This window comes from Bufo gargarizans, chromosome 8, assembly GCF_014858855.1.
Source record: "Bufo gargarizans isolate SCDJY-AF-19 chromosome 8, ASM1485885v1, whole genome shotgun sequence".
In the NCBI taxonomy this organism is placed as follows: Eukaryota; Metazoa; Chordata; class Amphibia; order Anura; family Bufonidae; genus Bufo; species Bufo gargarizans.
In genome coordinates, this window is record NC_058087.1 from 161,282,032 (window position 1) to 161,296,977 (window position 14,946).

The 14,946-nt window shown below is 41.1% G+C and overlaps 1 protein-coding gene across 8 annotated transcripts in view; it reads right to left on the reverse strand.

The window, feature by feature from the left end:
* Positions 1-14,946, reverse strand: part of RBFOX1 (RNA binding fox-1 homolog 1) — a 333,478-nt gene that overhangs the window by 82,730 nt on the left and 235,802 nt on the right. For 2 of the 8 annotated variants that reach the window (XR_006391053.1, XM_044303359.1), the window contains one exon: positions 3,241-3,283. The exons of the other annotated variants lie outside the window; for them this stretch is intronic. Coding sequence is in view for 1 of the 2 variants with exons in the window: in XM_044303359.1 (XP_044159294.1) it covers positions 3,241-3,283 (43 nt within the window). In the remaining variant the exon portion in view is untranslated. The remainder of the gene's footprint in view (positions 1-3,240; positions 3,284-14,946) is intronic. 8 annotated transcript variants of the gene reach the window in all.

The following is a 14,946-nucleotide window of genomic DNA, read 5'->3' on the forward strand; positions in this document are numbered from 1 at the left end:
GTAATTAGTCACAAATAGGGATGAGCAAATTTCAAAAAAATTTGATTTGGCCGGTTCACCAAATTTTTCTAAAAGATTTGATTCAATCCGAATGTATTTGTGGTGAATCGCGTTAAGAAACAGCTATTTTATGGCTGCAGGGAGCCTATATAGTGGTGTAGAACACTGTGCCTTGCCTTAACACGCATAGGGAGTCTGCTGTGGTAGTTTAACAATACTGTGAGTCAGTATGACACACACATGACAGGCATCGCTCTTAGAATCACTGCACGCTTCACTTGTTTGGGCAGTTACTGAGCCAAAACTGATTAAATAACTAAAGTGTGAACTTAGCCTTACAGGTCGATGTTAGTGCCAGGTATAAAGAACCATGCAGAGGCTCAAGATTCTACTATAGCATGAAGGAGCACACTCCTTTAACACCCCTGTCAGCTAATTCCACATAGACGTCTACAGAACCTGTCCTACTAAATGCTCATACAAGTAGAACCCCCCGACAGAGTGGAGAGGGTGTCAGCAGTAAGTTTGTGTTGACGCCACTGATTATTTTGTCCTTCCTCTGATCCATTAGAACAATAACCCCCAAAAACCAGATCCTGTCTGTTGTGCATCTGCCTTCACTCTGTTAACATTTGGTCAGTAATCCATCAGTATTGCTAAAGCAAAAAATTAAATAAAAATTATATGAGTTATATTTATATTTCTTTGCAAAGTCATTAAAATCCAAAGCAATGACTAAAAAGAGTGTAATGTACTTTTGACCATGAAAGCTGGAAGGTCATTTCAAAACTAAGCATCTGTACATTTCTAATTAAATCCTTCCACCATTAGAAATGAACCAATGGCTCTCTAAATCTAAAATCTCAACAGCCATAAAGTATTACCATAGGAATCAGAGTTCAGTGTTATTTTTTTTTTGTCTAAACTAAATAAGTTAAGCAAACTGATGTTCAACTGGATAAAAAGGTAGGGCAAATATAGACTTTAGCTCTTAAATCTTGAATTAATTTCAAGTCCATCAAAGCCAATAGCAGAGCATAATAATGGTATGGGGCCTATAGTGGCACATAATTGAACTATTCTTGGCCATGATACTGTCATATTAGTTATCTGAGGAGCTCTCTAATTAAGAGCTAATTAAGAGCTGAAGGTAATTTTCCATTTTTACTAAAGGTAATTTTGATATTGAAGACATATCTCTAGTTTAGACCATCAATATTAGATTGTCATCCAGGCCAATCAGCCGTTTGAAGATTCTGATCCAAGTTGCAGCTGCTCTGGACACACCATGCATATAGTAGCAGTATTGCTGGATATTAAAGAATTGTCCTATTCAAGGGAATTAGATAACTTATAGCCAACATAGCCGCTACTAGGGTTAAGCGAATCAAAGTATCCGAAGAGGACTTTGGTTGAACTTCAGGGAAAATTTGATTTGTCACAAAGCTGAATTTCCTCATGCTTCATGGTAACTAATCAATTTTCCCTGAAATGGCGGTACAGAAAAAATAAAATAAATCATACTCACCTCTTCTATTTGAGATTGAAGTAGCCGAATCAAATTTTTGTAAACTTCGCTCCTCACTAGCCACTACTATGAGAACAGGTTATCAATATCAGAACTTTAATGTTCATAAAGGGGTTTTCCAAGACTTTCCAGTGGATAGGACATCAGTATCTGATCATGGGGGTCCAACACCAGAAACCACTGCCGATCAGCTGTTTGAGAAGGCAGTGGCACTTACATGTAGTGCCACAGCCTTCTCTCAGCTCACCAAGCATAGCTCTGTACTTTGTAAAGCTGCTGTGCTTGGTACCACAGCTTAGCCCCATTCACTTCAATAGGATAGGTTATCAGTATAAAAGTCTTGGAAAACCCCTTAAAGGTATGTATAGTAAATTCTTTGAAACTGTCAGTGGAGAATGGAAACCTGAGTTTTCATGTGGCCCACTAACATTGTGTGTGTGTCCCTGGTTAATCCTTATAAAACTGTTGACTTCAGATTTTGTAAAGCAATTAACAGTTACATAACAGTTGCAGTCCTTAGGAATGCACTGCTCTCTGCAACAATGCAAATAAACAGGTTGTGTGAACTATAAAAAGTATCATATTCTCACTTCCACACCACTTCCAGCACCTCTATTCAGATGCTTCCCACCCCATTTTGTATGTTTGGCTGCAGCAAAGATGTACCCGTATGCTCCGCATGACCGGAGCCTCAGTGGTCACGTTCCACATACTGCTGAGGCTAGTGAATGGCTGCAGTGTTGTATTGGTGTATTGGTGAATGGGGTATACTTTGTATGGGTATATTTTGTTATTTTGTTAATTCCTATCTGGAAGAAGATTTTTTTTATAACTTGGACTATTGCTTTAACATAACTGTGATGCAACATTTTTATATGTGCATCTATATTAGATTTGATAAATTTCATAGGTTTGATAAATTAAAAAAAATAAAGGGTGTCATTTATTAAAGAGAAAACACCTATATTAGGCTTATTTCTGGTGCAGATTAGGCTTATTTCTGGTGCGTATTTTAGGCGTAGAAAGGAAGCTGTCTTACATTTAGAAGTGGCGGTGGATACGCCAAAGTTATATAGAGGACGTTGCTTCTACATAACTTTGGCTAATCCACCGTCAGTGCAGTCTAAAACGCCGATCTTAATAAATGTGCCCCAAAGTCTCATGTAATTAACTTGTGTTTGGCCCTACCCTAAAGTATTGTATGGATCCAGGCGGTGATGGTGACCAGTCTGGCTCTCAGCAGTAGTTCAACTTGAGTATCTCATTCAAGTAAGCATATAAACAGTTATTATCATATCCATGCTGTCTAAACAGAAATACGAGGAAAATGATAAGACAAAGAGGCTTCTAGAAAATAGAGAAGTCAAATGATAAATGTTATACAGTATTCCCTCTTATATTAGCAAGTTAGTGGTCTCCTTTTACAAAATTACAAGGAGTCATTACTGTTCATATGTGTAATTAAGAATATTATCAGTGAACAGCATTCAGGTATACAGTTTGTGACAGTGAGACACATGCACCATCCAGCAAGCTTAGTGAGATTGACTTAAGAAGAGGAACAAATAGATGCTCAGTTGGCCACAATGTTGCAATTTTCATGTTTAATTGTGCACATGATAGGATATAATAGAATGTCACAATTTTGCTGTTAGTATTACATAGCAAACAGCATTCAGTGAGAGTTTTTGCATCACCAGCAGACTTCATACCTGAGATAATTTATTACCAAACAGAGGCTCTTGGCACACTACTCTATAAGGAAAAAGAAATGTAATGGATTGAATAAAACAAATTAAAATGTAAAATAAGCCAACATTTCTATACTAAAACAAGTAAAAGTAGCACATTGAAAGGAATGTACATGCTCTTTGGCTGTAGGTTTATGTGAGTGCCTACAAATAGGGTTATATCACACTAACTCGAGCTTTTAAATACTATTTTTTTTAAAATACTTTTTCAAGGGATATGAATTTATAAGGTCACAAACATAGGGAAATATTTATCAAACCAGATACATCAGGTTTTTGGTGTCAAACTGTCCTAAAACAAGCCAAATGAGACTTTTCAAAGTGGTCTATGTTTAAGGCAACCTGGATTATGGCACATTTGTGGTATTATCTGTGACACTTGAAATGTTGCAGAAAAGTCGCCTCCTACGCCATGCAGCCCCCTCGTGTATTTTTTTAAGGCTACGTCATACAACACAATGCATTTCCACCAAACACATGACAATTGTGCACTATTTCACAAATTTGGTGCAAAACCAAATTTAAAAGTGACATGAAAATGATCTCAGATTATAAATGTCCCCCATAATCTTTAATTGCTTCATATGCGATATATCACCATTGGAGACTTCTAAATACTGTAGATAATTTTGCTAGCAACAGTAATATAAATCATTATTTCCACAGATGTGTTAATACTCGTTTCCCCTCATCATGGGAGAACTGCTGTGCCCTAGGGTTGTGGCTGTGTTTGGGTTTAGGATGCGCAAACTTAAATTACCTTAATGTCACTCTATTTTGTAATTTATGTAATTCAGTTTTGCTATGTGTTTTTTTTCTGGAAGAAAATGCACGCTAAACAAAGGAATGTTGTTGGAAAAAACTTTTTTTTGGGGTGAATTTTTTTGCTCCTTAAAAAGGTAGCACAGTCATGGCGTGTGGCAGCACCCTTAGCAGACCTAGATCAGCTCTGCCAGTATCTAAAGTAATAACATTGTATGCTGTCTATCTATCTATCTATCTATCTATCTATCTATCTATCTATCTATCCATCTATCTATCTACTTGTTGTGCACGTTACCCTAATAAAAGTATTAAAAAAAACATATTTTTTTCTCAAAAAGCTTTGAAAATATCTACAGTATACTGTATGTGTAACGAAACCGGTTAAAGAAATATTTTGTATGGTCCAGCAATAAAAAAGTGATTACCCTTAAACCAACATGTGTACAAAAAAAGTTATTTTCAAAACAGTCTGGCCATCAAGGAGTTAAACTGATCAGCTCAAAAATATTGAAACTTTGAGGTTTAATTTATTTTTACAGAATAGCATGGGGGTAGGTCTCTGCAGAAGCTAAATGAACAACCCTGTACTCAGACTGTGAATGAAGAGCTGTCTGCCACTCTCCCAGCGGGAAGTCCCAGAAAAGTCTTAAGTAGCAATTAGCAGATGAATAACATCTAGCAAGCAGCACATGCCAGAATTTGTATCTCTCTATGTGTCGGAGTTATCGCTTTCAACATTTTTTAAAATTCCTCAACAACCTCTGGCAGTAGAATGCAGTTTTATGTACAATGAGGTAGGTTTGGTTTTGATTGATAGGCAGTAGGGTAATCAATATCATTTTTAAAAGTTATTGCTAAGCTATCTTTATTGCAATCAGTGATGAGAGGCATGGGTAATATTCAAATTTGCGATATATTTAACAAATATTTGGGTGAATATTTGTTATATATTCGCGAATTTGAGAATTCATGATCTCCAGTCATTATTTTCTTGATTACGAAAATGGACAATCGAAGATTTGCGATAAAAATTTGTGATACGAAAACTCGCAATCAACACTACTCCTAAAGATATTGCAACCTTCTTATTGGACCACAAGCAAGAAGCAGGGATTGATCATGGGTACTGATAAAAAAATAAAAAATTCTAGAATATTTGCGATTACGAAGATATGGCTCTGTATTCTAGATGTTCTCGAATTCTTGAAGTGCCAATATTCGCAATAAATACTTGCAATTAGAATATTTGCGATCAACACTAATTGCAATAACAACATTCATATTGTTTGGATAGACAGTTGCTTAATCTGTGTCTCACATTTACTATATCAGTGTAGTATAAATTGTGCCAAAATGTGGCACCATAAATCTGGTGCAGGTCTAGAAGTTTATACCACCTATAGGAGTTGCCAATCAGCCATATGTATATTATTTTTGTCCCACATAGTGTGTTAGTAGTGCTTGCTCTCCTTAATTTTCGAGGAGGAAGGGATCTAGGAGCTGGTCCCAGATGTGGGCCCCGCACCTATCTGACAAATCTTTTCTTAGGAAACTCATTTCAGATTTGGGATATACAATATAGGGAATGCGTCATTAGAAAATGATCTATTTTTTAAATTATGATTCGTGCTTACATTGTAAACTCCACTAGGGACACTGAGTAATGACTGTAAAGAGGAATAAATAAAGTAAAATAAAGTAAATAAACTGTTAAACAATTTTTTTTTTTTACAGCGTGGTGATTTTTAATTTTCTGTGTCAACTGTAGTAAAAAAAAAAAAAAATCCTAAAACCCTACTGTTTTCTAATTGGCTGCTAAGCCTAATAATAGCTGCCACTTCCTGGCCTGTACAGATCACTTTTCACCAGTCATCCCATTTATCATTACAGGCAGGATTATAATGATACATATAACCTCTCTATGGATAAAACACCACTATTGACAATAGGTGATGTTAGGCACGGGTCACAGAACATGCCTAGGAAACTCCTATAGAAATCAGTGAGTCTCCTGTAAAGCAAACAAGAACAAAATCCTTGTGCAGTCAACAGGCAAGATGGCTGTGCTCATAATCACATTCAGGAAATAGAATTTTTTAAAAATTACAATCAAACCCTGCAGGACCCGCAGAGAGAAACATACTTACCTCCTACCCACTGCTGATATCTGGCTCCTTCACTCCTCCACTGCCTCTGTAGCTCGCTGCTCCCCACAAATCCACATACAATTTAATGACCAGTGCAGACAATCATTGCAGTGGTGATGTGCCCCCCTTGTGTCACATAATAAAAGAGGGACATTTCACCACTGCTAGTAGCGATTGACTGCTATAGCTGTCAAACTGGATGGTAACACAAGGGGAGCAGAGCTTTGCATTAGCAGCAGAGGATTAAAGAAGCTGGAACCCAGCAGCAGGTAATATTTGTTTCCCTCTGCAGGTTAGGGGTCTGTCCTACAGACCCTTGAAGATAGAAAACCCTTTTCATCCAGGAATGATTAAATATACATAAACATGGTAGGTTGTAAGTCATGTGTTACTTTACGCTTGGGTGGGAGACTTAGAGGACACATTGTGGTAGGTGCAAATGATCTATTGTTTTTATACTTTCCTAGACTCCTAAAATAAACATTTATTAGACAGTATATTACCAAGTATTCATTGGGTGCATATTATAGTCCTGTCCTTCTTCAGAAAGCTATACCATTACATTCTATTATATAGTATATATTAAATGGTAAAACAGTGGATAAAACTAACATGGAAAATTTTAGATGATAGTAAACTTAAAGGGTTTATCTATAAAAATATATTGATGACCTTGATGATAGCTCATCAATTTCAGATCTTTGGGGGTCCAATACCTGAAACTCCTGCTGATCATCTGCTAGAAGGGTGAACACAGTAACCCACAAAAAAAACATGCTGTGGGGAGACCTAATAACTTGGTATACCTATATGAAATGTGAAGTCACATCTCTCCCAAGGGGATATCTTCTACGTCTAGAGGAAAGAAGTTTTGTACACTAACATAGAAGATTCTTTACTGTAAGAACAGTGAAACGATGAAACTGCCAGAGTTGGTGATGATGGTAAAGTCACTTAAAGAGTTCCAGAGGGGCCTGTACTCATTTCTGGAGATTAATATTAATGTTGAGTGAATGGAAGTTTTGAAAGCAGAATTCGATCCAAAGTGTAGGAAAAAATTTGATTTGCATCTAATCTAAATTTCCTTGCACTTTGTAGTAACAAATAAATTTTAGCTAAAATGGTGGTGGCACGTGTTACAAAGTGTAGAGGAGACAAGCCTGTGAATGAAAGATCACCCATAATGCAGCGCAGCCAACCAATGTGCAGATAGCCATCCCTTTTGATGTTACAGCCCTATAAAACCCTCATCCCGCACTATATTTACCATTGTCCTGTGATCTGAGCATAGGGAGAGATTTGGCAAGCTGCTTAGTGCAGGGAAACTTAAGCTGCATCAGTTTAATTCCTTTATTGCTACATCAGCCATAAATGTAATTCAATACCAATAAGATGGGAGCCTTTATTATTTCAGTGCCAGAGTGCCAACCAATACCACCCAGTCTGCACTCCTTAAGGAGGCAGGTCTTAATGATAACCATCCTCATCTTTTGCTGGCTTTACTTTTTCAAAATCATCCTTCAAAGTCTCCATGTCCTAGAAAAGTCAGCAAGATGAAGCAAGAGGAGGAGCCGGATGTTCTTGTTAACATATTCTCATCAATATTAGATGATGTGGAAAGCAAGGAAAAGCAGATGGTAGAAGAAGGGCTCCCACCTGTTGGGCAGGAGAGTGCTGAGGTTGGAGAAGTGGGTATGCCAGAGCTGCAAGAGATTGCAGACAAGAACAGCAATAATATGTATATTGTCCCCCCACCTAACCAGCCAAACCCTATACCAGTCGATACCAGTCGCAGTCCCTGTTTAAAGGTGCATTGCGGCCAATAACAATGAAGACCAACTATAGAGTTTATTATTAAAGGCATCTGTGGAATAATTGTCTGCAATGTTCTTCACCGCAGCATGGCTGCAACCTGCCTACTTTGTGGCCCCTGTGTATGGTGGTACCCTAAGGCAGAGTGTGGCCTGGGTATACCTGATTTCCAGCGATTTGTGACAAATTGATTTGGAACAAATCAAATTTCTTGGCTAATTTTAGCAAAGTTGCTGAATCAAAACTTTGCTCAGTTCTAATCTTGTTTCCGTACAGCATTAAAATGTATTGGCTCCGTGGAGCCAAAGTTCGTCTCGCCTGAAGCCGGGTGAGACTTTGGTGAATCACTACTGTATTCATATCTGTGTATTTAAAAACAATTTAAAACTGACATCTAAAGTGAGCTTTGGTAACAAAGTTTCAGCCAGTACAAAGGCCCACTGCGGATTGCTTTTTTAGGCTACTTTCACACTAGCGTTCGTCGGTCCGCTCGTGAGCTCCGTTTGAAGGAGCTCACGAGCGGACCCGAACGCCTCCGTCCAGCCCTGATGCAGTCTGAATGGAGCGGATCCGCTCAGACTGCATCAGTCTGGCGGCGTTCAGCCTCCGCTTCGCTCGCCTCCGCTCGGCCAGGCGGACAGCTGAACGCTGCTTGCAGCGTTCAGCTGTCCGCCTGGCCGTGCGGAGGCGAGCGGATCCGTTCAGACTTACAATGTAAGTCAATGGGAACGGATCCACTTGAAGATGACACCATATGGCTCAATCTTCAAGCGGATCCGTCCCCCATTGACTTTACATTGAAGGTCTGAACGGATCCGCTCAGGCATCTTGCGCACTTAGAAATTTTTCAAAGTTATTAATGCAGACGGATCCGTACTGAACGGAGCCTCCGTCTGCATTAATATGATCGGATCCGTTCAGAACGGATCCGATCAAGCGCTAGTGTGAAAGTAGCCTAAGAGTCATCTCCGTTAAAAAAAAAAGTGGCTTCTACCTCACATTCGTTTTTTTCGTACCTTTCCTCTGGATCAACTTTTTAGGACAAGTGGCTGAACTGGATGCAAAAGTTTTTTTCAGCCTTATAAACTGTTACCTTGTATGTTACTATGTTACAATTATCAGTGTACTAGAGGCATCAATCACTTTACAATAGTGCTACAATCTCAATCTGCTATCAGACATCAAATAAACTAAATTATCTTCCTTGCCAAACAGGTCCAAAGCAAATGGGATCCGAAAAACTACCTGATAACATTGCATAAATACTGAGTTTCTCATATTTAGCAGAGAGAGGAGAATGTGATTATATTGTGGAACAAGGCAAATACCCCAAGATCTGTTCATTTTTGTCCCAAAAGTAACAAAACATTTGGAAAATGTTGGAAGATTATTTATGGCCCTTTCTAATTCACTACCTAAATATCTAGTTAATATTCATAGACCTTAGTGTTGACTAAAATATTAAAATACAACTTATATTGTTACATTTGTATATCAAAGTATACAATGCATCCAGAAAGTCATCAGACCCTTTCACTTTTTTCACATTTTGTTATGTAGTATATTTGTGCTTAAAAAAAAAAAAATGTTCAAGTTTTCCCCAACAATCTGCACACAATCTACCATAATTAAAAAAATGAAAACAGGATTTTACAAATGTTTGCAAATTATTAAAGAGGGAAAAAATAAAAGTATCCAGACCCTTTGCTATGGCACTTGATCAGCTTTGAGATGTTCCTACCCCTTAATGGGAGACAACCTTTGTTAAATTCAGTTGATTAGACATGGTTTGGCCATGAGGAGGAAATTACTGCCTATACAGCTCAGACACAGGACTTTGTGTGTGGAGGCATAGATCTGGAGAAGGGTACAACAAAATTGCACTAAAAGTTCCCAAGAGCACAATGGTGTCCATAGTTCTTTGATGGAAGACATTTAGAACAACCAGGACTCTTCCTAATGCTGGCTGCCTCCCCAATCTAAGTAAATGGGAAAGAAAAGCCTTGGTAAAGGAGGTGACCAAAAACCCAATAGTCACTTTGGTTAAATTCCAAAGATCTTGAGTGCATATGTGAGAAACTTCCAGAAGGTCAGCCCTCGCTGTGGCAATCCACCAAAACACACCCAAAGGACTCAGATTGTGAGAAAGATATCTGGTGTGCTGAAACTGAAATGTACCTTTTTGTCCTTAAATGCAGGACTTCATAAGAACATAGCAAATATGTAATTAATATCAATAACAATTACAATATATTAGAGAAGCAATCTAATGACTGCTCATTATAATCATTTAGGGGGACTTAAAAAAATAAAAACAGTTTGTATAAATATAAAAAATATAAACTTTTTGTAATCGTACTAACCCAGAGAATGAACATAACAGATCAGTTTTACTGCATTGGTAACACCATAAAAACAAAACCCATAAAACTGTGGTGGATTTTTTTCCCCATCCCATTTGGAATTTTTTCTAGCTTCCACTACATTGTATGCAACATTAAATTGTGCAATTAGAAAGTACTAATTGCTCCACAAAAAAACCCTCATAAGGCTATGTGAGGAAAATAAACAAAAAGTTATGGCTCCAGGAAGACAGGGAGCAAAAAGCAAAAATGTATAAATCGAAATTTGCAGGGTGCTGAAGAGGTTAATGAATAATTGGATTTGTTTGGGTAACTTTCAGGTAAATTATTCTTTTAGCCATCACATGCACATTGAGATATAGGAGTAAATTGAGTTATACAGCCTAACTACATTTAGCAAAGAACCAAGTATTACTTGTGGACATATTTCAAGATATCATTTATATAATAGACACTTGTCTAGGATGTAAAAAAATATGTGGTAAGTAGAGTTGAGCGAACACCTGGATGTTCGGGTTCGAGAAGTTCGGCCGAACATCCCGGAAATGTTCGGGTTCGGGATCCGAACCCGATCCGAACTTCGTCCCGAACCCGAACCCCATTGAAGTCAATGGGGACCCGAACTTTTCGGCACTAAAAAGGCTGTAAAACAGCCCAGGAAAGAGCTAGAGGGCTGCAAAAGGCAGCAACATGTAGGTAAATCCCCTGCAAACAAATGTGGATAGGGAAATGAATTAAAATAAAAATTAAATAAATAAAAATTAACCAAAATCAATTGGAGAGAGGTTCCATAGCAGAGAATCTGGCTTCCCGTCACCCACCACTGGAACAGTCCATTCTCAGATATTTAGGCCCCGGCACCCAGGCAGAGGAGAGAGGTCCCGTAACAGAGAATCTGTCTTCATGTCAGCAGAGAATTAGTCTGCATGTCATAGCAGAGAATGAGGCTTCACGTCAGCCACCACTGCAACAGTCCATTGGCAGATATTTAGGCCCAGCACCCAGGCAGAGGAGGGAGGTCCCGTAACAGAGAATCTGTCTTCATGTCAGCAGAGAATTAGTCTGCATGTCATAGCAGAGAATGAGGCTTCACGTCAGCCACCACTGCAACAGTCCATTGGCATATATTTAGGCCCAGCACACACACAGGCAGAGGAGAGAGGTCCCGTAACAGAGAATCTGGCTTCATGTCAGCAGAGAATCAGTCTGCATGTCATAGCAGAGAATGAGGCTTCACGTCAGCCACCACTGCAACAGTCCATTGGCATATATTTAGGCCCAGCACACACACAGGCAGAGGAGAGAGGTCCCGTAACAGAGAATCTGGCTTCATGTCAGCAGAGAATCAGTCTGCATGTCATAGCAGAGAATGAGGCTTCACGTCAGCCACCACTGCAACAGTCCATTGGCATATATTTAGGCCCAGCACCCAGGCAGAGGAGGGAGGTCCCGTAACAGAGAATCTGTCTTCATGTCAGCAGAGAATTAGTCTGCATGTCATAGCAGAGAATGAGGCTTCACGTCAGCCACCACTGCAACAGTCCATTGGCATATATTTAGGCCCAGCACACACACAGGCAGAGGAGAGAGGTCCCGTAACAGAGAATCTGGCTTCATGTCAGCAGAGAATCAGTCTGCATGTCATAGCAGAGAATGAGGCTTCACGTCAGCCACCACTGCAACAGTCCATTGGCATATATTTAGGCCCAGCACACACACAGGCAGAGGAGAGAGGTCCCGTAACAGAGAATCTGGCTTCATGTCAGCAGAGAATCAGTCTGCATGTCATAGCAGAGAATGAGGCTTCACGTCAGCCACCACTGCAACAGTCCATTGGCATATATTTAGGCCCAGCACCCAGGCAGAGGAGGGAGGTCCCGTAACAGAGAATCTGTCTTCATGTCAGCAGAGAATTAGTCTGCATGTCATAGCAGAGAATGAGGCTTCACGTCAGCCACCACTGCAACAGTCCATTGGCATATATTTAGGCCCAGCACCCAGGCAGAGGAGGGAGGTCCCGTAACAGAGAATCTGTCTTCATGTCAGCAGAGAATTAGTCTGCATGTCATAGCAGAGAATGAGGCTTCACGTCAGCCACCACTGGAACAGTCCATTCTCAGATATTTAGGCCCCGGCACCCAGGCAGAGGAGAGAGGTCCCGTAACAGAGAATCTGTCTTCATGTCAGCAGAGAATTAGTCTGCATGTCATAGCAGAGAATGAGGCTTCACGTCAGCCACCACTGCAACAGTCCATTGGCATATATTTAGGCCCAGCACCCAGGCAGAGGAGAGAGGTCCCGTAACAGACAATCTGGCTTCATGTCAGCAGAGAATCAGTCTTCATATCATAGCAGAGAATCAGGCTTCACGTCACCCACCACTGTAAGAGTCAATTTTCATAAATTTAGGCCCAGAACCCAGGCAGAGGAGAAAGGTCCCGTAACAGACAATCTGGCTTCATGTCAGCAGAGAATCAGTCTTCATATCATAGCAGAGAATCAGGCTTCACGTCACCCACCACTGTAAGAGTCAATTTTCATAAATTTAGGCCCAGAACCCAGGCAGAGGAGAAAGGTCCCGTAACAGACAATCTGGCTTCATGTCAGCAGAGAATCAGTCTTCATATCATAGCAGAGAATCAGGCTTCACGTCACCCACCACTGTAAGAGTCAATTTTCATAAATTTAGGCCCAGAACCCAGGCAGAGGAGAAAGGTCCCGTAACAGACAATCTGGCTTCATGTCAGCAGAGAATCAGTCTTCATATCATAGCAGAGAATCAGGCTTCACGTCACCCACCACTGTAAGAGTCAATTTTCATAAATTTAGGCCCAGAACCCAGGCAGAGGAGAAAGGTCCCGTAACAGACAATCTGGCTTCATGTCAGCAGAGAATCAGTCTTCATATCATAGCAGAGAATCAGGCTTCACGTCACCCACCACTGTAAGAGTCAATTTTCATAAATTTAGGCCCAGAACCCAGGCAGAGGAGAAAGGTCCCGTAACAGACAATCTGGCTTCATGTCAGCAGAGAATCAGTCTTCATATCATAGCAGAGAATCAGGCTTCACGTCACCCACCACTGTAAGAGTCAATTTTCATAAATTTAGGCCCAGAACCCAGGTAGAGGAGAAAGGTCCCGTAACAGACAATCTGGCTTCATGACAGCAGAGAATCAGTCTGCATGTCATAGCAGAGAATCAGGCTTCACGTCAGCCACCACTGCAACAGTCCATTGTCATAAATTTAGGCCCAGCACCCAGGCAGAGGAGAGAGGTCCCGTAACAGACAATCTGGCTTCATGTCAGCAGAGAATTAGTCTGCATGTCATAGCAGAGAATCAGGCTTCATGTCAGCCACCACTGCAACAGTCCATTGGCATATATTTAGGCCTAGCACACAGGCAGAGGAGAGGTTCATTCAACTTTGGGTAGCATCGCAATATAATGGTAAAATGAAAATAAAAATAGGATTGAATGAGGAAGTGCCCTGGAGTCCAATAATATATGGTTATGGGGAGGTAGTTAATGTCTAATCTGGACAAGGGACGGACAGGTCCTGTGGGATCCATGCCTGGTTCATTTTTATGAACGTCAGCTTGTCCACATTGGCTGTAGACAGGCGGCTGCGTTTGTCTGTAATGACGCCCCCTGCCGTGCTGAATACACGTTCAGACAAAACGCTGGCTGCCGGGCAGGCCAGCACCTCCAAGGCATAAAAGGCTAGCTCTGGCCACGTGGACAATTTAGAGACCCAGAAGTTGAATGGGGCCGAACCATCAGTCAGTACGTGGAGGGGTGTGCACACGTACTGTTCCACCATGTTAGTAAAATGTTGCCTCCTGCTAACACGTTGCGTATCAGGTGGTGGTGCAGTTAGCTGTGGCGTGTTGACAAAAGTTTTCCACATCTCTGCCATGCTAACCCTGCCCTCAGAGGAGCTGGCCGTGACACAGCTGCCTTGGCGACCTCTTGCTCCTCCTCTGCCTTGGCCTTGGGCTTCCACTTGTTCCCCTGTGACATTTGGGAATGCTCTCAGTAGCGCGTCTACCAACGTGCGCTTGTACTCGCGCATCTTCCTATCACGCTCCAGTGCAGGAAGTAAGGTGGGCACATTGTCTTTGTAGCGTGGATCCAGCAGGGTGGCAACCCAGTAGTCCGCACAGGTTAAAATGTGGGCAACTCTGCTGTCGTTGCGCAGGCACTGCAGCATGTAGTCGCTCATGTGTGCCAGGCTGCCCAGGGGTAAGGACAAGCTGTCCTCTGTGGGAGGCGTATCGTCATCGTCCTGCCTTTCCCCCCAGCCACGCACCAGTGATGGACCCGAGCTGCGTTGGGTGCCACCCCGCTGTGACCATGCTTCATCCTCATCCTCCTCCACCTCCTCCTCATCCTCGTCCTCCTCGTCCTCCAGTAGTGGGCCCTGGCTGGCCACATTTGTACCTGGCCTCTGCTGTTGCAAAAAACCTCCCTCTGAGTCACTTCGAAGAGACTGGCCTGAAAGTGCTAAAAATGACCCCTCTTCCTCATCCTCCTCCTCCTCCTCCTGGGCCACCTCCTGTTCCATCATCGCCCTAAGTGT